The 26451-nt window shown below is 37.8% G+C and overlaps 1 protein-coding gene across 1 annotated transcript in view; it reads right to left on the bottom strand.

Moving 5' to 3' along the window:
* Positions 1-13823: 13823 nt before the first annotated feature.
* Positions 13824-26451, bottom strand: part of LOC103597392 (calcium-binding mitochondrial carrier protein SCaMC-1-like) — a 55703-nt gene continuing 43075 nt past the window's right edge. The window contains exons 7-10 of the mRNA XM_008581221.1: positions 20107-20218; positions 17402-17565; positions 16448-16598; positions 13824-13999 (exon numbers count right to left, since the gene is read on the bottom strand). Coding sequence (XP_008579443.1) covers positions 13824-13999; positions 16448-16598; positions 17402-17565; positions 20107-20218 — 603 coding nt within the window. The remainder of the gene's footprint in view (positions 14000-16447; positions 16599-17401; positions 17566-20106; positions 20219-26451) is intronic.

Genomic DNA, 26451 nt, shown 5'->3' with positions numbered 1-26451 from the left:
TCATACAAGCACCTGCTTTTATAAGCATATGGCAAGGGGATTTCCTAACTTCAACCTATCATCTTTTTTTTTTTTTTCCTTTTTGTCTTTTTTTCGTGACCGGTAACAGGATTACAACCCTCAGTGTCGCGCCCGTACCGGGACCGGCAACGGGCTCGCAACCCTCAGTGTCGTGCCCGCACCGCGCTCAGCCAGTGAGCGGACTGGTCTCTATATGGGATCCGAACCCACGGCGCCCGCCGCCACGCTCCCAAGTGCCGCACTCTACCGAGTGCGCCACCAGGCCGGCCCCAACCTATCATCTTAAAGGTCATATGAACATGCATCTTGCTCTAATGCTTTGCTATTGCAACCAAGCAGTGAGCACGAGCATGGAAATATCTTTTATCCAATAATTTTAAACTATGTCTTTCCTTGGTCACTCCCCAGCGGCTTCCGTCAGGCGCCATCTTTATCTCTCCTGTCCAGGTGAATATTTTCAACAGATTACATACACGTATGTGGGTGGGGTCGCAGCTAGTTCTCTGCCCTGGGAGGAGGTGTGTGGCCTCAACGCCCCAACACCATATGATCCAGCAATCCCTCTTCTGGGTATATATCCAGAGGAATGGAAATCATCATGTGGAAGAGATACCTGCACTCCCATGTTTATTGCAGCTCTGTTTACAATAGCCAAGATATGGAACCAACCTAAATGTCCATCAATGGATGATTGGATAAGGAAAATATGGTATATATACACCATGTAATACTACTCTGCCATAAAAAAGAATTAAATTCTCCCATTTGAAACAACATGGATGAGCTTGGAGAAACTTACATTGAGTGCAATAAGCAAAGCACAGAGGGATTAACACCACATGTACTCTCCCATAAGTGGGAACTAAGAGATAAAGAAGAAAGGAAATAAGGACCACAGTGGTGCACTGGACTTGCAGAGGGAGAGAACATATCTAGGGATACAAAGTGGAGTGGGGAAAAGGGGATGTAGAGGGAGGTCAGGGATAATTGAGGGGATAATTGGGTTGGGGACACCGGGTATAATCACAATTTGTGGTAATGGGCATGCTGCCAGTATGGATCTGGCCATCACATCTTAGGGAAGAGTGGTGACAATTTGCTTTGTACCCCATGAATATTCATAACCAATAAAAACAAAACAAAACATTTTTTAAAAGTATGTAAAAATTGCCAGCCAAAAAAATTAATTAATTAAAAATCAGGTAGTGTGAGTCCTCAAACTTCGTCCTTCAAATTTGTTTTGAATATTCTAGATCCTTTCATTTCCATACACATTTTAGAATCAGCTTGCCAATTTTTTTTTTTTAAAAAGACCTGCTGGAATTTTTATCAGGATTACATTGTATCTACAGGGCTATTTTAGGGAAAATTACCATCTTAACAATATTGACTCTTCCAATCTATGAACATAGTATATCTCTCCATTTTATTTATTTATTTATTTAGTAAGTAGCTGGCCAATACAGGGACCAGACTTTGGAACTTGGTATTACCTTCATCACACACTAACCAACTGAGCTAACCAGCCACCCCCCTTCTCCATTTATTTAAGTGTTTTTTCATTTCTCTGTGATGTTTTGTAGTTTTTCACGGTACAGAATTTGCTAACATATTTTGTTAAATCTATCCAATTACTTCAAGGTTTCTGATGCTATTGTAAATGGTATTTTTTAAAAAATTTCCATATCCCATTGTCTATTGCTAGTATACCAAAATGAAACTGATTATGTATATAGACTTGGTATCCTGCAACCTTGTTGAATTCTCTTATTAGCAGTTTTTTGTAGATTCCTTATTGTTTTCTACATAGATTATGATGCTGTCTGTCAGTACAAAAAATCTCAAGGAGTCTCACCTTAGGAGAGGACCCTTATCCAGATTTCTGGAAGTCTTTCTCTGTTTAGTTGCTTGGCCTCCATTACTCTGACCTGCATATTCTAGCCTCCTCAGCCACTCAAAACTCTGATCCTTGCTTCCTCTGCTCAGCAAGACTGCCATACTCTGCTCAAGGTCTCCCTTTCTTCATTGAGGTCTGATAAATTCTCCCACCTAGAAAGTAGGATGATGATAGGACTTAAGTCATTTGTTTCCCTTATCTCAGGGATTATAGCCCAATACTGCCCAATATTTGAAAGTAATAACCCCAATAAGGAAGGTTAGTTTATTACCAGTGATACAAGTGAAATTGTGTCTCCCAAAGTCCCATGTATTAGAAACTTAATCCCCACTGTGACAGTGTTAAGAGGGTGAGAAATCCTACAATGGTAACTAAAAGGTGGAGCCTTTGGGAGGATTCGATTGTGAGGACCATGCCCTACAAAATGGATTAATCCATTAATGGTTTAATGGTGGTCATGGGCGTAGATCTGTTGGCTTTAAAAGGACAGAAAATGAGGAAGTTAGACTCTCTCTCTTCGTCAGCCATTTCACCATGTGATACCCTGCATCGCTGTAGAGTCGCCACCAAGAACAAGGCCCTCACTAGATGTGTTCCCCAGACTTCGGACTTCCCAGTCTCTGGAACTGTCAGCTTGTTTCTTTACAAATTACTCAGTTTCAGGTATTCTCTTATAAGCAACAGAGACAGACTAATACAACCAGTTAGGGTATTATAGCCAAAAGCAGAAGTATGCTTTGATATTATTGAATGTATTAAATATACTTATTATTATTATATAGAAAATCCCAAGGAATCCACTAAAATATTACTAGAACTAATGATCAAGTTCATCAAGGTTGCAGGACACAAGATCAATACGGTTGACCCTTGAACAGTGCAGGAGTTAGGCATGCCAAACCCCTACAGAGACAAAAATCCATGTATAACTCCAAAGAATTTTCCAATACATTTATTGAAAAAATTCCACTTATAAGTGGACCTGCACAGTTCATACTTGACCATGTTGTTCAAGGGTCAACAGTATACCAGGGAATCAGCCTTAGGGGCAGCACCCCCCCAGTCCAAAATTGCATATAACTCCAAAAATTTTTCAATATACTTATTGAAAAAAACTACATGTAAGAGCAGTTCAAACCCATGTTTTTCAAAGATTAACTGTACTAAAAGATAAAATGACATTAACTAAATTCATATTTAATGTTATGATTGATATAGTTGAATTTACATCTGCCATTTTTTTTTCCTTTTTGTCTTTTTTCGTGACCGGCAATGGGATCGCAACCCTCCGTGTCACGCCCGCACCGCACTCAACCAGTGAGCGGACCAGTCTCTATATGGGATCTGAACCCTTGGCGGGAGCGCCACCACACTCCCAAGCACCGCACTCTACCAAGTGCGCCACCGGGCCAGCCCTACATCTGCCATTTTTATTTTCTAGATGTTTTGTTTCCTTTGTTCCTCTATTCCTTTTTTACTGCTTTCTTTTGCATTAAGTGAATATTTCCCACATAATACCACGCCAAGTAAGGTATTAGCTCTATAAAAAAGGATTTTTCTTCCATTCATTTAAATTCTCAACAGGAGACTCTATATTAGGATAGTCTATGTTGCTCTAACAACTAGACCCAAAACTGTAACTGTCCAAACTCAAAAGGAGTTATTTCTCACTCACATAATAGTCCTACGCAAGTGTTTCATATTGTATTTAAGTCTCCTTCATGCAGAGTTTCAGGAAATCTAATTTCAGGCCCAGAGATTGACTGTATCACTTCTGCTCATATTCCATTGGAAAGAACTTAATCACACGTCCACCCTAACTATAAGGAATGCAGAGAAATGTTCTTTAGCTGTGTGCCCAGGAAGAAGGGAATATTGTATATTTTGTGGATCTCTAGACATCTCAAACTCAGTACCATGCATAAACGTGAGGAAAACTTTTCCTCTGGACAGTTCAATAAGCTGGCATTAATTCTCCAATTTATAAGAATCCATAGGAAGTTTTATTGAAAGAAAAAGGAGTAAGCATCATATACTTCTGCAAAAGGAAAATTGTAGTATGCTAAAGTACCATAATACTCTAACATTTTTTCAGAGTCCAAACAAAATTAGAGTAAGTTTTTTCTTCCAGGATCATTACATCTGAGCTGTTCCCATAAAGTCTTCTGTACCATCTTCTGCCTCACTTTGTGTCTGCTGCACCACTACTTCACTACTCACACTGTCCTTTGCTTGCATGGTTACTGTTCTGTTAGCCTGTTACACTTTTAGGGTCCTTCCTCTGACATCATCTTATATTTCTCATGCCATAGTGTTCTCTTGGTATGACTTTTTCACTGACAAGGTGAGATTTTATATTTTCAGACAATCCTATATCTTCCTTAACCGGAGTCTTCTTTCAGCCATTTTCAGAAACCATTAGCTTTTATAGAATCAAGGGACTTTGTTTTGACATCCCTCCTTTCTGATATGTTCAGTGATTATAGTCCTTCCAAAAGAGATATAGCAAGAAGATGTCAGGTCAGAAATTCATTCTCTCCTTTTGAGACTTTTCCTCTGTTTATAGATCACTTCCTGTGCCAAGAAAAGACTCTGCTGGGTTGTCATCAATATTATTCTAACAGAATAACATCATCACTCTTAGAAGCTCAATTTCTATTTTGGAAAGCAAAAAAAGTCAGCTACACTAATTGGCTATAGGAAAATCACACCAGTGATAATTTCATCCTGTCCTCCCAGTAATAGGTCTGGGAATCCCAGCCCAAGTATATTACTCTAAACTGTTCAGGAGTTAACAAGACACCCAACTTGCTCCCCATCTCCATCTGGAGCTTATTATTAATATCACCATCATCAATATTATTAATATCATTAATATCATTATTATAATTATGAACTGGGCCATGTATCAAATTACCTAGTGAAAATATTTCATACAAACCCCATACCAAGTGAAACAATGTCTTTAGCAGCCCCTAAAAAATGTGTGTGCTCCACCTTACCTTCAATTTTTCCAAATGAGCAAGGGGAAGGAAGACATCAGAGCTGACAGTATGGGAATAGCTCAGTAGGTTCTCAAAGAGAGTACCACCAGCTCCTAGGGAGCAACTTTGGAATTTGTGGGGTCACTTCTAAAAATAATTTTTAAATAGAATTTAAGTTTAGATTTACAGAAAATTTGTGAAGATAATACAGATTTCCCATGTACCCAATGAGCATTCTCCCCACTATTAACATCTTAAATTAGTATGGTACACTTGTCACAACTAAAGAACAAAACTGATACATCATTATTAACTAAAGGCCATACTTTATTCATATTTCCTTAGTTATTTACCTAATGTACATTTTCTTTTACAAGATCTAACTTAGACTACCACGTTACTATATTTTGTCATCATGTCTCCCCAACCTCCTCTCAGCTTGGCTGTGATAGTTTCTCAGACTTTCCTTGTTTTTGATGACCTTGACAGTTTTGAGGAGTACCGATCAAGTATTTTTTAAGATTTCTCTCAATTGGGATTTGTCTGTTTTTCTCTTGATTATGGGATTATGGGTTTTCAGGAGGAAGACACAGAGGTAAAGTGCCATTCTCATCATGTGATATCTATGGTACATACTATCAATATAACTTAGTTGATACTAACCTTGATTACTTGACTGAGGCAATGTTGGTCAGATTTCTCCAACAGAGTTACTCTTCCCCTCCCCCACCCCACACCTTTCCATTTGGAAGTCACTATGCATAACCCACACTAAATTAATTCTAACACTTAGCTGGTGAGTCTGCTTATATCCAGGGTTTTTCTCTTGAATATGGGTGATGTCTTCCTGCTTCCTCACCTGCAGTAATTTTTTTTTATACTGAACATTGTCAACAATACATTGTAGAGACTCTAAATTTTGTTATACTCACTAAAGAACATTGGTTTTGTTCTGATGAGTTAAAATTACTGGTGGATCACCTTGATTCTATGTAGGCTAGGCTATAGGATTTTTTAGGGCAGGTTTATTTTAGCCCTTAGTCCTAAGGAGTATCCCTTAGTCCTAGACTTACTTCTGAGGCATGGCCCTCCTGGAGTGTGTCCAAGGAACTTGCTAACTTAACAGGATTTAAACTTCAAACTCTGTCTTCCTGGAACCAAGCAGCTGCTGAAATCCCTACTTTATAGATGCTACTTTCTGCATCACTCTTTGGGGTCTTGTTCCCCTCATATGCAGTTTAGGAGCCAATCAAGGCTTTAAAGTAATTTGTATGCATATTTTTATCTCCCCATGATGTAGCTCTCTCTTTTCTGAATTTTCCTAATTTCCAGGTGGTGTTTTAGCCCCAAATGCCAACATATCTCTTTAGCCCTGTTTCTATTTGCGCACTCTGTCCCATGTGTGTTGCCAGGAACTGAGAAAAGTCCTTGGGGGAAATTAAATGTGGTGCTCACCTGATCTGCTTCTCTTCTTTTAATGGTCAAGTCCTCTTCAGATTCTATTTTTGGTTGTTCTCCAGTCCTGCTAGTTATTTTTGTATTTTGTGCAGCTTATAATTGTTATTTGTTGGAGGCCTTGTCCAATATAAGTTATTCTACCATTAATGGAAATGGAATTCTTCAGATTCTCAATATATTTTAGAAGTAAAAGTAATAAAATTTCCTATTGGACGCAACAGGGAGTGTGAGAGAACACGAGAATTCCAGTATGAATCCACAGGTTTTTTTGTTTGGTTGGGGTATTGATTTGTTTTGGTTTTTGTCATTAATTACAGGAGGAAATGAACTGCAATTAAATGAAATGGGAAGACAGAAAGAGAGGCAGTTTGAGTGTGTGGGAAATACTAGGAAATATTTTTGATATTGCTAAATTTTAGGTGCCAATTAGGTATCCCAAGTGTAGATGTCAAGTAGGCAGTTGGAATAACAAGTTTGAAATTCAGGGAAATATCCCAATTAGTGATAGAAATTTGCAAGTTATAAGCATGTAGGTAGCAACAAAAGCTTTGAGACTATATATGATTACCCAGGGAAGGACTGTAAATAAAAACAGAAACAGTCCAAATACTGAGACTGCAGCACTCCAACATTCTCATACAGTGATGAGAAATCATACCCCCCCAAAAATGAGAAAGAGAAACCATTCAGGTAGGAGGAAATGCAGAAAAAATGTGATATATCCAAAAGCCAAGTAAGAAAGTATTTCAAGGAGAAAAGAGAATCATCTATGGCAAACACAGCTGATAGATCAAGAAGATGAGTTCTGAAAACTGATCACTGGATTTATCAATATAGAGGTCAATAGTAGCATTGATAAAAGTAATTTAAGTGGAATTGTAGAAGCAAAATCCTGATTGCTGATTCAAGAAATAAACTAAAAACAAAGATTATAGATAATTCTCTGGGGAATTTTGCTATCAAAAGAAGCAGGAAAATGGGGTGGAAACTAGAAGGGGAAGAGGGTTTTTTTTAAGATGACAGAAATAACAGCATATTTGCATGCTGATAGGTAAGATCCACTAGAGATAAAAAGTGATTATAAAGAAAAGAGAGGATAGAATCTCTACAGCAATGCCTGTTAAGTAGACTAGAAGAGATGGATCTATTGCACAAGTGAATATATTGGCCCTGGCCCACAGACATTTCATCAATAGTAATAGGAGGGAAAGTATAATACATGGGCACAGATGCAGTTAAGTAGGTAGATGTAGGGTAGATGCTCATGAACTTGTCTTTACTTCGTGCTTTTTTCTTTTGGGGGGAAATGGAAAACAAGATAATCAACTGAATGTGAAGATGGATAGGAGATGTTGGAAGCTTTAGGAAAGAGAAGAAAATATGAAATCCATTTAAAGAGAATGAAAGGGTGAATGGACTGAGGAACTGAGATTTGTGGTTATGAATTTAAAGTAAGAGCAATGAGCATGGTTGTATGCTTTTCTCCCAGCCACATTCAGCTATAGGAGTTCCAATACACGGTAGGTGGAGAAAAACAGAATGGTGGCTTAGCTAAATGAGTATAACAAAGCAGAAAGGCACAAGAGACTTGAGGACGTGAGAGTGATAAAAATAACTGTTGAATTTGAGCTGGATAAGGAGGTAAGCACAAGCCTGGAGTGAAAGACAGTGAAAAGGTAATAGTATCAATGGCCTAAAGTTTCCATTGGGTAAAAGGATTGTTGGCATTTGGGATGCTAAAGTAGTGAAGTGGAAAAATAGATAGTGGTGGAATACTGAAATTTTGGAAAGTGAGATTAAGAAGAAGTTATAGTAATTGGTATTGGATATTAATGGCAGTGGGTGGCTGAGGTAGATCATTGGAGGAGAGAAAGCCAAGGTGAGAGACCAGAGTACCTGAGGCGTGATCTATGTGGATATCGAAATCACTAGATGATGACAAGAGTAGTGCTCAAGAGAGTGACCATGAGTCAGCAGCTAAAATCCTCAAGGAGCGGGAAGGAGTGATCTGGGGGATAGTAGGAGACTGAAATAAGGAGGGATGGTGGGTGGTTTATTCTGATGACTTAAGATTCAAATATGAAAGTGTTTATGAAGGAGGGAAAAATAATTGTCTGGAAGTAGCAAGGAGGACACTTAATCCACCTCCAGATCCACTGGTATATGATGTATAGTCATGATTTCCTGGTTCCATCTAGTCCCCTTATCATATACAGTCTGGTTCTAACCATATCCCAAGCAATTCCCTTGGTTCAGCCAAAACCACTCTTTAAGCACACAGCTTGCTGTCCTGGATTTGCCCGTCAAGGTTTTTAATTTTCCTCTACTCAAAGAGTCTAAGGTCATTTGGAAGATCTATGTGGTTCTCTCTGTCAATGCTGCCTGTTCTTCCTATTCTTACCTATATTAGTCAGCTTGAGCTGCCATAACAAATACCATAGACTCGTTGGCTTAAACAGATTTATTTTCTCAGAGTTCTGGAGCCTGTGAAGTTCAAATCAAGATGCCAGCTGATTCAGTTCCTGGTGAGAGCTTTCCTCCTGGCTTAAAGCCAGCCACCTTCTCAGTGTGTCCTTACATGATAGAGAGAGAGAAAGCACTCTCCTTCTCCTCTTATAAAACCACTAATCCTATTAGATTTGGGCCCCACCCTTATAACCTTATGACCTAATTACCTCCTAAAAGCCCTATCTTCAAATAAAGTCATATCGGGGTTAGGGCTTCAACATATGAATTCTTGGAGGACACAATTCAGTCTATAGCATTACCCATTCTTGTAGAGCCACTGGCCTTTAAAAACCAACTTTTTCCAAACTTCCAGACTGGTACACAGAAAAAGTTGTCTTAGATGAAATAGAAAAAATAAACTGCTTAACCTCATTCTGTGTCAATGTAGTTTTGTTCTAAGGGGCTAAGATAGTCACTCGGGACTTGTATAAGATCTAGGTTCATTGTACTACTGTGGAAAGAGCATTAGCTTTGTATCAACAGAACTGAATTTGAATTACCAACTGTGTGACCTTGGATAAATTTCCTATCTCTCTGAGTCTTAATTTTAAAATGGTGATGATCAATTCTATAGAAATTTTGAGAGAATTAAATAAAGCAAAGTATTTTTAAGAAATTAAACTTGTGGGATTGTAATAATTGCAATTACTGTAATTTTTCTTTTAGTTTACAAAGAAAAATTACAACAAAACATGTTCCCTCTATCTGGAGACAACACCTAGTTATTATTGATAAGTGAGATCAGACAAACAATAACATTTATTCCACCTCAATCTTTGGGATATTTTAGACTCTCTGTCCAAACTAACTGCTGTCTACCAAATATCAGAAGAAACAGAAGATAAACACTGCCATTGTTTTTATTATAACTAGATGTTAGAGGGTTCCCATATCCATGACCTAGACCTCAGGTGAAAACAACTTTGCAGAAAGTGAAAAACAGAAATGTGAGGCTTGAGGGCCAGCCCGGTGGCGCACTGGATAAGTGCGCCGCTTGGGAAGCGCGGCGGCGCTCCCGCCCGAGGGTTCGGATCCCACATACAGACCGGTTCCAGCTCACTGGCTGAGCGAGGTGCGGGAGCAACACCGAGGGTTGCAAACCCGTTGCCGGTCCCCGGTCCGGTCCGGGGGCAACACTGAGGGTTGTGATCCGTTGCCGGACACGGAAAAAGACAAAAAAAGACAAAAAAAAAAAAAAAAAGAAATGTGAGGCTTGAATAATCTGTCTGAAGAGTGGTCATTATGAAACTGGAACCCTCAAACTGCTCCAACTCCAGTACAGTTCTTTCTCCCCTGTGCAGCCCAGGGCACTGGCATGCCAGAGAGAGATGGTTTTGACATAAATGATTTGGATCATTACCAACATTATAGTTGCCTATTTTGTGAAGTCTAGTATATTCGACAAAGTCCACATGTATTCTCTCCATACTGAATGGATTAATAAACTAAGGCTTATATGGCTATTCATATGTTACAAAGCACTTTCATATCCATTACCTCATTTGGTTCTGAAGATAATCCTGTAAATAAGGTTTATAAAAGGCAATATCATTGTCCACTCACTAAAAAACAAACAAACAAAAAAAACCCATGGAAACAGAGACTCAAAGGTTAACCAAATACCACAAGATAATGAATGATAAAGACTAGAACTTAGGTCTTTCTGAATAAGAGTTCTCTTACTTTCTACCTCATCACACACACTATTTCCTCCCTCCCCAAATGATATCATTCTTACAGAGGTTTTCGGTTTTCAAAACACTTCAAAGGGCTATATTTTCAGATGCAGAGCCAGGTTCAATTTATACTGTCTATCTTAGATAAAGTCAAGGAGGAGGAGAAGCTATCAAGTTCTATGAAAACAGGATAGGAACCAGAAAATTGGCTGAGGTACAGGACTGTTCTCTTCCTAGGTTCTAGAGCAGAGGGAAGCTAGATAGGCAGATTGCTACCTCTTGTTCCACCACTCTAGTGATGGTATATGGTGGATAGCCATCAATTTAGAGAACGATTGTACTGAATACTAAGATGTCTATTGCTCTTTAGACACCTGGTACATATTTGCTGAACTATATAAACTGAATTTGACCTCAGGTAGGAGATAAGTGCTAGTAGGGAGAGTATTCTTGTTCTGCCAGTCTGGGCTCATTTTGTTTTGAGACAGAGTGAAGCTGCTTATACAAGGCTGATGATCATGAAAACATCTAAGATGAGACTAGGATGAGGCAGATATAAATATTCTATGAAAAACTTCAGGGAAAGTTCATCACTCCAGTTTTATCCATCAATCTGCCATGAACATCCCTAAGGATACCCATCCCCTTTAGGAAAAATGAAGATACAGAAGTATCCATTGATTAGAGGACTGATTAACTCTCTATAAAATTAAAGTTCTTTTTCAAGATTTTTTTCCACCTACCTACAACAGATTTACTAATTTCTGAAAATGTATCATTGGGGAAAATTACACTCTGGCCTAAAAATGAGGGGTATAGAAACAGTACATTTTCTGAAATGAGAACTGTTATGGTTTGAATGTGTCTCCCAAAGTTCATGTGTTGGAAACTTAATCTCCAGTGCAACAGTGTTAAGGGGTTGGATCTTTTAGAGGTAATTAGGTCATAAAGGCTCTGCCCTCATGAATGGATTAATACTGTTATTGCAGGAATGGGCCCCCTTTTCTCTCTTGCCCATGTGACACCTTCTGACATGTTATGATGTAGCAGGAAGGCCCTTACAAGATGCAGCCCTCAATCTTGAACTTCCTAGCCTTCAGAAGCATAAGCCAAACAAACTTCTGTTCATTATAAAATACCCAGTCTGTGATATTCCATTATGGCAGCACAAAATGGACCAAGATAGAAAGTTGGTACTAGAAAGTGGAGTGTTACTATAACAAATACCTGAAAATGTGGAAGCAGCTTTGGAACTGGGTAATAAATAGAGGCTGGAACAGTTTTGAAGTGAATTCTGGAAAAAGCCTCTGTTGTCATGAACAGAGCATTAAGAGTGATTCTGATGAGGGCTCAGAAGAAGAGAACAGTTATTTTTTTGAAAGTCTGAAACTTGATAGAGATTACTTATGTCATTCTTATCAGAATATCAGTAAAAATATGGAAAGTAATAGCCATTCTGATGAGGTCTCAGATAGTAATATCTTACTGGAAACTGGTGTAAAGGCCGTCCTTGTTATAAACTGGCAAAGAACTTGGATGAATTATATCCATGCCTGAGTGTGTTATTATGGATGGCAGAATTTAAGCACAATGAAGTAGGATATATGGCGGAAGAAATTTCTAAACAAGATATTGAAGGAGCTGCACAGCTACTTTTAACTGCATACAGTCAGATGCACAAGGACAGAGGCTTCATCCTATTGTCAAAGTTATCTTCTTACTTTAAGGCATGCCATTATCACATATAATTCAAAGCCACTGTCACCAACCTAGAGAAGTAGGTTCATATCTCACTAGATCTTCCTACACAAAATACATTAAAAAATGACCAGGCTACTTACAATTTCCCAAATGCTGCATGAACTTCCCTATTTTTATGTTATTGCTCAAGCTGTTTCATTAACTTGGAATGTTTTTAAAAAGTCTATCTGCATAACTACCACCATCACTCAAGTGTCTTACATACCCATTCCCAGGCTGCACATGAGATTTGCCTTTCTCCCTTCTGGTGGTTTGTGGCTTAGGTTAGCTCAAATTCCACAATTCTCTCCACTCTTCTACTTTAGATCTCAGCTCCTCTCCCCTGTACATAAGATTCCAAACTCATCCCACATTAATCGAGATGTGCCTGAGTAAAACATTCCTCAAAAATATCTTCCTCTCTTTGCTCTAATTCCACATCAATCTTCTCATCATTTATTTGGTTTCCCAGGTACCTTTAGATCAGGAAATGGTGTGTCCTGGAGAAGGGATGAAAGGATTCTGGTTAATGGAAAGTATTAAGCTCCACTATAATGACTTTGCATTGTGATCTCATCTGTCTTGTAATTTCTGTTAATCTAGAACCAAGAAACTGATAATTTTAAGGAAATTAATAAAGTTAAATTTTTGGACTTTAGTTAGTTTAGATAGACAGTCCTTCATTTGAGGCCTATTAGTGGCCAACCACCCACTGTCTCACCAAACTTTTATTTAATTGCCACAGAGAGTATGATTTTTTCATAAAAGTGAGGAGCAGATATTTAGGATATCAAAGAGTTTACTCAACCATTTCTTAAGTTGAAATAAAAATTGCTTCAATAAGTATGAAATAATGGATTTAATTTTTAAAATTCTTCCTCTTGAATGTTTTCAACCAGAAAATGAAATAAAATTTATTCCATGCTGATTTGTCTCAATGCCAACTTCCTTATACAAGTTGAAGATATCAAAAGCCAAAATGAACCAACAGTTCATTTTGTTCATAAAAGTGCCCAGAGAAGAAATATGAATACCCCACCCACAATATGATAGAAAGAATTATGAAACCAGCTTTCCATTTTCCTTAAAGAAGAGAAATGGAGACTCCAATTATTTACTATAACATCAATTTTAAATGCACTGAATATTCTGTGAGTGTATAAAACATTTTCAAGCTCAACTTTTGGGAAAGAGTTTTAAATACAAAAAGATTAATATAAACTCTTATAACTTACCAAATGTTTTATAATGTTTCACTATGATATATTCAACTCCAATCAAAAACAAGTTTCAAGTTAGGATTCAAGGGAGAGTAGTGGGAAATGTTAATAAAATTCTGTGAACATTAAGGATTTAAAATCATTAAAGAACTTTACCAAATTATTTAATTTATAGATTTTTGTAATAGACAAAGAGAAAATATTTTAACAATTATTTGATACTTCTTCCCTTTTAAAAAAAGATATGATCTCTTTATAACCTAGGTATTATCTTACACTTAAGTGATTATGGCAATGACAATAATTTGATATTTCACTTCTAGGTTAATCCCAAATGTGGTTTCACTTTTTCATAAGCCACACAGCCGATGCCCACTGCAGGAAGCAGCTTTATGATGTTTGGGGTGATACCCCGGAAAAATCCCCTTTTTCCTTCTTTCTTATATATATCTTGAATGAGCTGAATCATAGGTGTTGTTTCTTTTTCCACCAGGGCTATAAATTGAAAAAAAAGAAATCAGTGTAATTCACTATTTAATCTTGATACATTAAGATAGTTCAATGATGAGAATTTACAGAGATTAAAATTATAAGGGGTCTTCAAAAAATTCATGGGAAATGCGTATTATGAAAAAACTATGAATAAATTGCAAAATATTTTTGCACCAAAATAAACTCATACTAACTTGTTACAACATGTCTAAACAGGATCTAGGTTGAGGCACTAAGAAGGATAAAACATCAGTTTAAAAAAGAGCCCCTATCATAATGACATAAATTATGTTAAAATTGAAACAAGGACAAACATCAAATTTATGAAGAAGCTTGAGTGGAAGAAAGGTGAAATCATCAATGCTTTATGAAAAGTTTACAAGGACAATGCCTCAAAGAAATCAGCTGTTTTATACCAATAAATAACTCATTTTAAGAAGGGACAAGACCATGTTGAAAATGAAGCCCACAGAAGCAGACCATCCACATCAATTTAAGGGGAAAAAATCAATCATATTTGTGCCTTAATGGAAGAGGACCTGCAATTAACAACAGAAACAATAGCCAACACCATAAACATCTCAACTGGTTTGGCTTACACAATTCTGACTGAAAATTAAAGCTGTGCTACTTTTCCACTCAATGGGTACCAAAACTGTTGCACACAGGTCAGCTACAGATGAGAGCAGAGCTTTCAGTGTAAAGTTTAAACAAGTGGAATCAAGATCCTGAAGCACTTCCTCCAAGAACTGGAATGGGAGATCACACATGGCTTTAGCAGTACAATCCTGAAGACAAAACACAATCAAAGCAATGTCTACCAAGAGGTGGAAGTGTTCCAGTCAAAGCCAAAGTGGATCAGTCAAGAGCAAAGGTAAGAGCAAAGGTCATAGCAACATTTTGGGGGGCATGTTCAAGGCATTTTGTTTATTGACTTCTGGAGGGCCAAAGAATGATAACATCTGCTTATTACAAGGGCTTTTTGAGAAAGCCAAAGCTTTAGCAGAAAAATGCCCAGGAAAGCTTCACCAGACAGTCTTTCTCCACCACAACAGTGCTCCTGCTCATTCTTCTCATCAAACAAGGGCAATTTTGTGAGAGTTTCAGTGGGAAATCATTAGGTATCCACCTCACAGTCCTGTCTGGCTCCTTCTCACTTCTTTTTGTTTCCTAATCTTAAAAAGTCTTTATAAGGTAACCATTTTTCCTCAGTTAATAATGTTAAAAATAAAAAGTTAATTAACATGATTAAAATCCCAGGATTCTCAGTTCTTTAGGGATGGACTAAATGGCTGGTTTCATCACTTACAAAAATGAATTTGATTGAGGTTATGTTGGGAAATAAAGTTGATATTTTTATCTTTATCTTTTAATTCCATTTTCCATGAACTGCTTGAAGTCCCCTCATACATCAGAGTATACCTCTCTCTCTACTGATAGAATAGTTCTGTGCTGTTCAATATGTAGCCACTACACACATGTGGCTATTTAAATTTAAATTATTTAAATTAAATAAAACTAAAAATTCCATTCCTCACTTGTAGAGCAACATTTCAAGTGCCCAATAGTCATATGTGACTACTGTACTGGACCACACAGATATAAAATATTTCCTTCACTGCAGAAAGTTCTATTGAACAATTCTCGAAAGTCTTTCATGAAGGACCTCAGTGGAGCATTTGGATTTGGATATGACAAGTTTGAGAGAGGGATGAATGAGTGATGGAATGGATAGAGATATTTTCCACCTGGATTGCAATATAAATTAAATCCAAAAATCTAACTGAAAAAGAGGGAGAAAGAGAATGTAAAAGAATATCACTTAGTACATGACCCCTTAAATAGTTTAGTCAATAAGTTAATAGGATTATGTGGAGGTTTTTTTTCTTCTTGAAAAGTGATAAAAATATTTTCTTAAAATCTAAATTCCTAACACTTCACTTTGAGAGGAACAAAGCAGATACCCTCCCTTCTTCTTAATATCTCCTTCCTACATAGATTGGAATACAAAATAATTGAGTTCACTTCCACAAATGTATTAAGTCCCTGATGCAGAATATAACAATGATAGTAGAACTAGGGGGAAAATTACATGTTCATATGGAGTAACTGTTGATTCAATCTGAAGAAAGCAAAATCTTTTCTACTGTTCTATATGGTACTTCCTAATTGTAAACTCCTTAAAGAGATTATCCATAATGGAAAGAAATGTGGAGTTCCAAAGAGATCTTTGAAAAACAAATAAAATCTGAAATTCACAAAAAGCACTAGTCAACAAAATAATAAACTCAAAATTCATGCCTTAAAAAAATCAGTTAGCTTTTGATTTATTTATTGATTCCACAGTTTTTTTGTTGTTGTTTTTTAAATCATTAATTTATACTCACTTAAAACATACTTTTAACTTAGTTATTATTACTTCATTAGAGGGGAGAAAAAAAAAAAACTCACCTTCAGCCTGCATCCGAGTTCTAATAAGGTTCAGAGGAAAGCTGGCTAACTGACCACAAGTGTGAGACAATGTACTACATCCCAGCAAAATCATTATCCCAGGATTTATGGAGTTTTCTGAATAATGATCTAGCCAATAATTCTTCAAAAGCTGGCAGAAAAGAGAGTAGTAAATGTCCTTTATCTACTACACAACTCTAAATTGAATAAAGCTTTAGTACAGAGCATCTATCCCTGCTGTCATATCAGAACAGGGGGCACAGATGTTTTCAAATAAACTATTCATGCAGCCTCAGTTTGAGTTCTCCTTTGTTTGTGTCTCTGTGTATGTTTGCTTTATTTTTTTTGTTTATTTTATTTTGATTTGCTTGTTTTATTTTGTTTTGTTTATAATAATATTCAAAGACCAGAAGAAAATTCTGGAGATTCTCACAGATATTGCAGAGAGGAAGACTGCACAATCTACTCTAGGTTTGTTCTCAACTTTTAAGAAAGACTGATCTTCTCAGATTTACTTTTCCTCGAATATAAGTGGCTGGAAGAATAAACTTAGAAACAGTGGGTTTAAAACATCACTAAGTGCTTTCAGAATTGTTCATTTATTAAAGAATAGCAACTTTGACATTACATACTGGGACAATTACTACAAAATATATCATTTGATGCTTTTGAAAAAATAGATTTTTAAAATATCTCTTCTGTGCACATACAACAGTCATGTAACCATAAAGAGAGAAATGTGTAATGGCACTCTGGTATGAAAGCAAAAAATATTGAACTGTAGAAATAAAAGAATGGAGAAAGCCCTACACAAATAGCAGCAATGGATTTATTCTAATAAGACCATAGAAGCCCAAATACAAAAAGGAAAAGAAATACATGCTATAATATTCAATACTTTAAACATCTACAAAAAATCTAACATATAATATCATATTATGAGAATAAACTCACCTCATAAACAGCAAGATCTAAGCCTGCATAAGGTATAATACCTAGCAAGTTAGGAATATAACCTTTGAAAAAGGATCTGACACCCTCCTGTTTCAGAAGCTTCTTGCCACAATCAATAATCCCTGAATACTCTCCAGTGTTAGCTACAGCCAGTCTGGTCTTTACTACCTAAATGTGAAAGAATATAATAAGGATATATTGATCAGATTCACTCTACTCATGTGGCAATCCAGTGAGATGCTTATAAATCGCAAGGCTTATAAATTTTCATAGAAATAAAAGAGAATGCAATCATAAACATAATTCCAACTTCTCAGTGACTGGCTTTTAATTATGGACAATTAATATAGTACAGAGGTTTTTCTTAATTATTCAGACAGGAAAATAAAATTAATCACTGTGCCTATGATTGATACACCCACTCAAACACCTTTAATATGCTGTAAGGCAACATGTTTTTAAACAAATTCATTTAAGATAACATTATTACCAAAAAATAAAGCAAACATAGCCAAAATTCAAATTTTAAAAAAAGTATATGGCCATGTTAAAGTGAAGAACCAATAGGAAAAAAATTTCTATATATGCTTAAAATGTGTAGTCCAGGAACTATCGTAGCAGTGAGGCGTACACACTGTAACTTAACGACGTGGGCTCATTTTGCCCTCATAAAGTAGTGATATCTTGGAAGCTATGAGGACAATAGTAGGCTCCAGTGGGCTGTAAATGATCAATATTCTTATGCACAGTGTAATTCTCCTGATAGAGTCTCACTCCTTGTCATCTTAACTTCCACTAATTTAATTTAAGAGTGCTCTATACATGCTTGAAGAAATGGCTCTCCAAAACGGTTAAGACAAAAAAAGAATAAATTCTGTCTTGATTGGGCAAACCATGTATCTTTGTGTGTGTGTGTGTGTGTGTGTGTGTATTTTATTTTATTTTTTTATTTTTTTTTCCTTTAAATTTTTATTTTGTCGATATACAATGTGGTTGATCATTATGGCCCATCACCGAAACCTCCCTCCCTCCTCCCTCACCCCCCTCCCACCCAACAATGTCCAAACCATGTATCTTAATAGGGCTGCCTCCAAGTAGTCAGTAAGAAGCCTTCTGTTTTATGGACTTCTCTGCAGGACCAGTCACTTTGGATAATCCCATTCTTAAAACTCTCTGCCTTCTCGAAGGCAGTGTACTCTCCTCTTATCCAAGTAAATCTTTTCTATCTGCTTCACTGGCATATTTTTCTCCTCTTACTCCCTAAATTAAGGACTTCTTAAAAGTTTTCTTCTCAGCACTTTTTAAAAAGAATACTAGTTTTTTCTTAGGCAATCTCAAAATCTCCAATAACACCTCTCTGCAGATAACACACCAAGACTTGAAATCTCAAGTTTTTGTATCACATTTGCAACTGCTTTCTGAAAATCATAATTCGGTTGGCCCACCAACAGCTCAAATTAAATATATGCAAATCTGAACCCATCATCTCTCAGTCTGGCTCACTTAGAGATGTAACTCAGATGCAACTCTCCTGAACACTCAGGCACAGAACCCAGATAGAGCTTTGCTTTCTTCCTCAACTTAGTTCTTAAGATGCTCTAACATAAGTCAATTTCCCCTGGTCAGTATCACACTTCAGGCTCTTACTGCCATTTCCCTGAACCATGACAATACCTTGTATCTAGTCGTCCCATCTCTTTAGTCTCTCCCGCTATAAAATACATTACCAGGATCATATTTCACTCTCCAAAGTCTTTAATGGCATCCTGCTTTTTAGAGAATTAAATCCCTCAAGCTGCATTCAAGAGCCTTTCTGAACTGGCCTTAACCCTTCACCTATGCTATTGTCTAGTCCAAACCAAAATACCTACTTTTATACCACCATTCCTTTGCTCAAGCTATTTTTTCCACCAAAAATGCCCTTCCTCCTAATTCCTGCATGCCCAAATTCTAAGCCAAGCTCACACATTCTATTCATGTGTTTCATGAAATCCCTAGCTAGAAATAATTTCTCCTGTCTGAATTTCTACAGCCCTTTATATTGATCTCTTTTCTATAATTTTTTTCTTTTTTTTTTTTCCTTTTTGTCTTTTTTCGTGACCGGCAACAGATCACAACCCTCAGTGTCGCGCCCGTACCGGACCGGGACCAGCAACGGAATCGCAACCCTTGGTGTTGCGCCCGCACCTCACTCAGCCAGTGAGCGGCTGGTCTGTATGTGGGATCCAAACCCTCGGCGGGAGCGCCGCCACGCTCCCAAGCGGCGCACTATAGCAGTGCACCACCGGGCCGGCCCCCTAGAATTTATTTTCAATTTTAGATCATTACTGATGTGCATGTTTTATTTCCCCTTCTAGACTATAAGTGCTACATGACCAAAGTCCTTGTCTGACTCTTCTCTGGATCAGCACCTAGCAAAATTTCTTAAACTTAATGGGTATACAATATGAACTTGCCTGATTAATGAATTAGTGATTCTATCAATCAATCAACAAAATTGTTCATCTTCTTGGTCCATCTACAATACTACCTTTGTCTTAAACAACAAAAAAAACTCTTTTGAGGTTAACTGAAACTTGATACAAAACTTAGGCACTGTTAGCTATAAAGCTGTTTATTGTACAAAATATTGATCTGGGATTTATTTATAAAAAGTTATAATTTGCATTAAAAGCACGACTTTAGTTAAAATTTTACAATAATACATACCTCCATGGGGTAAATACAGGTCTGGGCAGTTGCACCAGCCAATGAACCAGATATAAATCTTTCAAGAATTCCTAATTGAGCACCACCAAAACTAAGCCACTTCTTATACTGTATAAATAAAAGTATTAAAATGCATACTATTACTGAAATGAAATATATGTTATTTCTAAGTTTATAACATTAATTATTTGCATAAAATTATATTTTAAAAGTATACCAGGTACAACCAAGTAAAATACCTGATTTTGATTTTTATGCAATTAATTGTCTAAGATAATAAGTCTCTCTATTCAGTCTCCTTTCTCCTTTTTTTCTCTTCAAAATAAGTTAGCAACATCAAATCACTTAAGTATATTCACGAGCATTTCATTTCATAACATCAATGAACCCTAGAATAAACCCTAACAAGTACAGAAATTGGTAACTGGATGTAGGGTGCCATAATAACTAAAACCTAAAATACATGGCAACAGCTTTATTGTTAGGACACAGATATTACATACTGAGAAGGTGATGGACTTTTTGACATTTTGTGGAAATAATTGACAGCACTGCTTCCTGTGATATAATGTAAATGGAAGGTAAACCATTTTCTTTTTGAGCATGAAGTTCTAGGAAAACTGGATGGAAAAATCTCAGAATGTTGGTTAATGTTGCTTGCTCCTTGCTGCTTTTAGCAAGATCTATGAGACATGAGCTAAAGCATCTCTCTACTTTCCTGCTCAGGGCTTTCACCAAAGTCAGTTTGCAAGCAGAAATGGAAGGAAATAGAGCTTTGCTAAGGAAGTTTTCTTTGCCTGGCTTGAGAGTCAAGAAATGTGGGGTTTCAGATTTAGAAGAGTGCGGTGGAATGAACCCCCCCCCCCCCCAAAGTCATTAAAGCTTAATCCCCACTGTTACTGTTGAGGGTGAGAAGTCTATTATAGTAATTGAAAGGTGGGGCCTTGAAGAGGTGATTAGATTCTGATGACCACGCCCTAATGAATGGATTGATAATGGTGGTCATGCGCATGTTTCTGACGGCCTTTAAAAGAGAGCACATGAGAGTCTCTCTCTCTCTCTCTCTCTCTCTCTCTGCTCCATCATTTCTGCCATGTGATACTCCTGTGTTGCCGTAAAGCCACCACCAAAAAGACCCTCACCAGATGTGTTTCCTGGACTTTGGATTTCCTAGCCTTTGAAACTGTAAGCAATAAATTTTGTTTTCTTATATATTACCCAGTTCCAGGTATTTTGTTATAAGCAACAGAAACAGACTAATACAAAGAACTACCTACTTCTGTTCCCCAATAGAAGAAAATGATAGTCCTAAAGAGCTTGCCTATCTGCAAAAATCAAATTAAGAGTGTTGTCATCTGATTTAAGCCTATTGTTTCAGTTGACATCAAGGTAGCCTGCTATAAAAATAAGAGAGAGAGAGAGAGAATGACTAAACACAAGGTGGAAAATAAAATGTTGGAAGAGATCTTTTGGTGTGGATACTTTCATGTTATGTTGACAGGAAGTAAACAAGAAGAGTTAGTCATTTTTAGAAGAATTGTGTTCCTAGAAAAACCATAAGCCTAGCATACAAAATCTGCATATTTCAGTGATCTCTAAAACAACTCTCAGGCCCCCACACTTAAGTGGACAGACAGTTGACCATGACAGACATTTCTGGAGCCTTGCATCACATCTGGACAGTTCTGTGCACTCAACTGACAGAGCCTCATCTAAAGCACAACCCTATTATGCCTCTGCTTTTTTGCAGCAGGGTCTTCTCCAAAACTGTGGGAGCCTGTCCAACCCAGAAGTCTAGGGAAGTTAAAGTTTCAGGAGCAATCCTTTTATAATGTGTGATAGGAGACAGATAAATGCTTCCACTTCCTTTCTTAAAACAGACAACTCTGGGAGGTATTCTGTACACTTCTTTGAAGTTCCAGTGGAATCAAGCCCCTACTGCCTACAGTAGAAACCTCATTTGTATACCCTAATATTGGCCTTTTTCCTCCCTTGTCTCATTGGATCCAGCTTCCTCACTCCTCCTTCTTTGCAAAAAACTATCTGCACCCAGACTTTACTTTGGGTGGAATCCAAACTAAGATAATTGATACCACTTCAAAAGTGGTCCTAGAAAGCACCCTATAGGTATTATTGGAACTAAATCAGTCATCAGTCACTTGGCAACAAAGACCCCATTGCTAGTGGTAAATGGGATGATAATAACGTGCAGTATTGCTACGGTTTGAGTGTCCCCACCAAAACTCATTTTGGAACTTTAATTCCTAGTGTGGCAATGTTGTGAAGTGGAACCTTTAAGAGGTGGGGCTTAATGGGAGGTGTTTGGGTCGTGGGGATTTTGCCCTTGTGAGTGGCTTGGTGCCAGTTCTCATGGTAGGTAATAAGTGAGTTCTCACTCTCACAAGATTGTATTAGTCCTTGTGGGAATGGATTAATTTCCTCGAGAGTGAGTTGTTATAAAGTGAGGATGCCCCTCATGTTTTGCCTCCTTCACATGTCTGCTTCTCCTTTGACCTTCTGCCATGTTACAATGCAGCACAAGACCCTCACCAGAAGCCAGTGCCTTACCCTTCTTGAACTTCCTAGCCTACAGAACTATAAGCTAAATAAACCTCTTTTCTTTATAAATTACTCAGTCTTATAGAAACTCAAAATGGACTGACAGGTATACATACTGTGGCATTACAGTTACTAAGATTTTTAGTCCTGGTGGCTTGAAATAAGATATTAGTAGAATGGAAAGCATTACATTGTGCAGTTGCTCTAATAAGTGAGCAGTATGGGGACAATCATAAGGATTGTAGAGTTACTGGCTTTTGTTAACTGCCTTAGAAAGTTTGAAGAAAGAGAACATCAAGTTTAGGCTAACCAACTATCACCTTAAAGCATGTTATGAACACTATAAGGCCTTCACAGCAACATTTAAAGAGACCTTCATCTCCTGCAGCTGGAGAATAGATGGTGCTGAAAATCAGGCCCTGGATATAAATGTATAGGTAGCAGAGTTGCAAAGGAAACCAAATGAATAGCTTCCACAAGTCTCCTATGCTGAAGTCAGGACCCTAATTGGGAATGAGTGGGACCCTGAGACATGGGATGGGGGCATTTGGGTGTATGTGCCTGAAAAACATAAATTCCCAAATTCTCCACCACCCTCCAATTTGGCAGAAAGTTGCCCCCTCCCCACTGCTAAAGCAGACCAGCCTCTTCTTGTCCACAGACCACGTGCAGGCCTCAAAGAGGCGGATGCCTAACACAATGATGTTTGTCTTACTCACAATCTGCCCCACTTCCCCTTATTGCCTGTTAGCCAATAATTTTTATAGGATCAGGCCTCAAATAGCCCAAAGGAGAAATATAGTCCATGTTCTATAAGAAAATAGTATTCTCACCAAAGAGTTGCAGGACCTGGCCAATATGGACTGGTAGGAACAGTGGAACATGCGTGGGAGTCAATCATAAGAGTGTTAGGCAGTGGGGGTGCGGAGGTTAGAATATAATGCTGGATAGGGAGACTTTATTGATATGGAGCATTCTCCCTTGAAGGACTTGGTACCAGTCCTAATATGCTGTTTAGATGGCTCTTTAAAGCTTGGAAACAATCATGGCCAATAGTAAACGAGGTGGTGATGCCAAAGTCTTAATACAGTGTTTAGGAAGGGATCAGTACACTCAGGAAGTGTGGAAATGTTAAAATGCACTTTATCATGAGACTGGAGTAACTACCACCTGACTATGTTTCTAGGATGAAAGGGGAGTCCTTGTTAAGAGACCCAGTGATGGCTGTTTTCAGACAGAACTAGTACATAACATAGACCTCAGAGTTATCCTACACAAGTAGGCAAAGGCATTGTGGTACTGCTATGATTTGAGTGTTTGTCCCCTCCAAAATTCATACTGAAATTTAATTGCCAATGTGATGGTATTAGGAGGTGGAGGCTTTAAGAGGTGATTAGGACATGAGGGCTATGCCCTCATGAGTGGGATTAATACCTTTTTAAAAGAGCTTTTGAGAGCAGGTTCTCTCTCTTGCCCTCTGGCCTTCTGCCACATAATGATGCAGCAAGAAGGCAAGAAGGCCCTCGCCATCGCTTCTCGGCCTTTTGGCTAAGATCAAGAAGGCCCTCGCCAGATGCCAGTGTCAATTTTGAACTTCCCAGCCTCCAGAAGTGTGAGCCAATAAATTTCTGTTCATACCCTCTCAGGTTTTCTGTTACAGCAGCACAAAACAGACTAAGACAGGTATTTATCAACCAATGCCCATTAGTCATTAATGAAGGCTGCTCCCAAGAGCCTTAATTCCTTATTGTTTCCAGCCTGCCCTTTTTAGGAACAGAGCAAGCTCCAGAAGCCAGAGAAAGCCTTAGGAAAATAGATTTTAGATGTTGTCAGGGGCACTTCAAAAAGTTCATGGAAAAACAGAATTTAAAAATAATATGGGGCCGAGCCCGTGGCACACTCGGGAGAGTGTGGCGCTGGGAGCATAGCGACGCTCCCACCATGGGTTCGGATCCTATATAGGACTGGCTGGTGCGTGCACTCGCTGGTTGAGCGCAGTGTGGGCGACACCACGCCAAGGGGTTGTGTTCCTCTTACCGGTCATGAAAAAGACAAATAATAATAATAATAATAATAATATGAATCTTTCCATGAATTTTTTAAAAACCCCTTGAAAAGTTGGGTACTTATACATACAGTTTTTCTGCCTGGTTGTAACAATGAATAGGGTAATGGTAGCAAACAAAGACAAGAAAAAAACAAAGCAAAAATCCAGATTCCTCAGAGATAAAAGTCTTTGTTATTCCACCAAAGAAACAACTTAGACTAGCCAAAGTACTGGTCAAGGGTGAAGTAAATCTAGAATGACTGGCAGAGAGATGACAATCACTTATAGCCTTGGGAACAGTTACAACAGTATGGACTGTAACTCCCTCCTACTGGGCAAAAGTAATAGTATGTAAGAAGGACCTGAAGCAGGAAGGAGCATGGTGCACTGGAACAAGTGAAAGAGGGCCAGCCTTGAGAGCAAAGAAGAATGAGAAAAGGGCAGGAGCCAGATTATTTTGCACCTTGTTAGTTAGGAGAAGGATTCTGTACTTAAGATAAAACATCCACTGGAGGGTTTTAAGGAAAAGAAATTACATAACCAGACTTATATTATTAACAGACTATTTTGGTGGCAGTGTAAATAGTGGATAGGCGATATAGAGACTAGGTGGGAATCTATTCAGTAGTCCAGGTAAAAAATGACAGTAGCCAGCAACACTAATAAAGACAGAAGAAATAACAGATTTCTGGATGTTAGCAAGATAGTGCACTAGGAGATGTTCATGTCCACTCTCCCACAAAAACAATGACTACACAATGAATTACTGATGAAAATAGCTTTGGGAGAGCTCCAGAGGACAATGAAGGAGCTGCAGCAACCCAGCGGAGCACAAAAGCCAAGTTAAAGTGCATTATAGGAATAATTTAAAGTCAGATCTATTTTTAAAACTGAAAATTCTCATAAATACTTGTGTCAGATATTGTTCTAAGTACTACATATATATGGGTGTGTGTGTGTGTGTGTGTGTGTGTGTGTATAAATTCATTTAATTGCCTCAACTCTAATCATTATTTTCTCCATTTTAAGTTAAGGAACATTTTTAAAAATGAAGCACAGAGAGGTTAAGCAGTTTGTCCCATTTTACATAGCTAGCAAGTGGCAGAACTAGGATTTGAACCTAGAGAGTCTGGCTCCAGAGTACATAACCTTAACTACCTCCCTAAACTTTGGTATTTAACTACTATTAATAATAATTTACAATGAATCTCAGTTAATCTCTTTAAGCCATACTAATAGGTCATAATACGTTGACTAAGAACCTCTACTCTAATATAGCATTAGAAGTATTGTCTCAGTGGGCTGGCCGTTAGCTCAGTTGGTTAGAGCATGGTGTTTACAACACAAAGGTAAAGAGTTCAGATCCCCTTAATAGCCAGCTGCCAAAAAAAAAAAAGTATTGTTTCCAGATAGGAGAACTGGAACCAATAAACCTGGATTCTAACTGATTCTATCACCAACTAAATGTGTCACATCAAGTAATTTATCATCTCTTGACTCAGTTTTCACATCTATAAAATGATGACTTCAGGCTATTTACTCAATAACATTCAATAATGTGGTGGCACTATTCTGGAAATAATGCTAAGGTCCCTATCCTAAAGCAGTATACTATTTTTCTAAAAGACATAGTTTAAACAGATTTAAAAAGAAAAGACAGGGCCGGCCCAGTGGCGCACTGGATAGTGCGCCGCTTAGGAGGCGCGGCAGCGCTGCCGCCCGAGGGTTCGGATCC

This window comes from Galeopterus variegatus, unplaced genomic scaffold (assembly GCF_000696425.1).
Source record: "Galeopterus variegatus unplaced genomic scaffold, G_variegatus-3.0.2 Scaffold2301, whole genome shotgun sequence".
Lineage (NCBI taxonomy): Eukaryota > Metazoa > Chordata > Mammalia > Dermoptera > Cynocephalidae > Galeopterus > Galeopterus variegatus.
The sequence above is the reverse complement of the archived record's forward strand: the minus strand, read 5'-3'. Positions and strand labels throughout refer to the sequence as shown.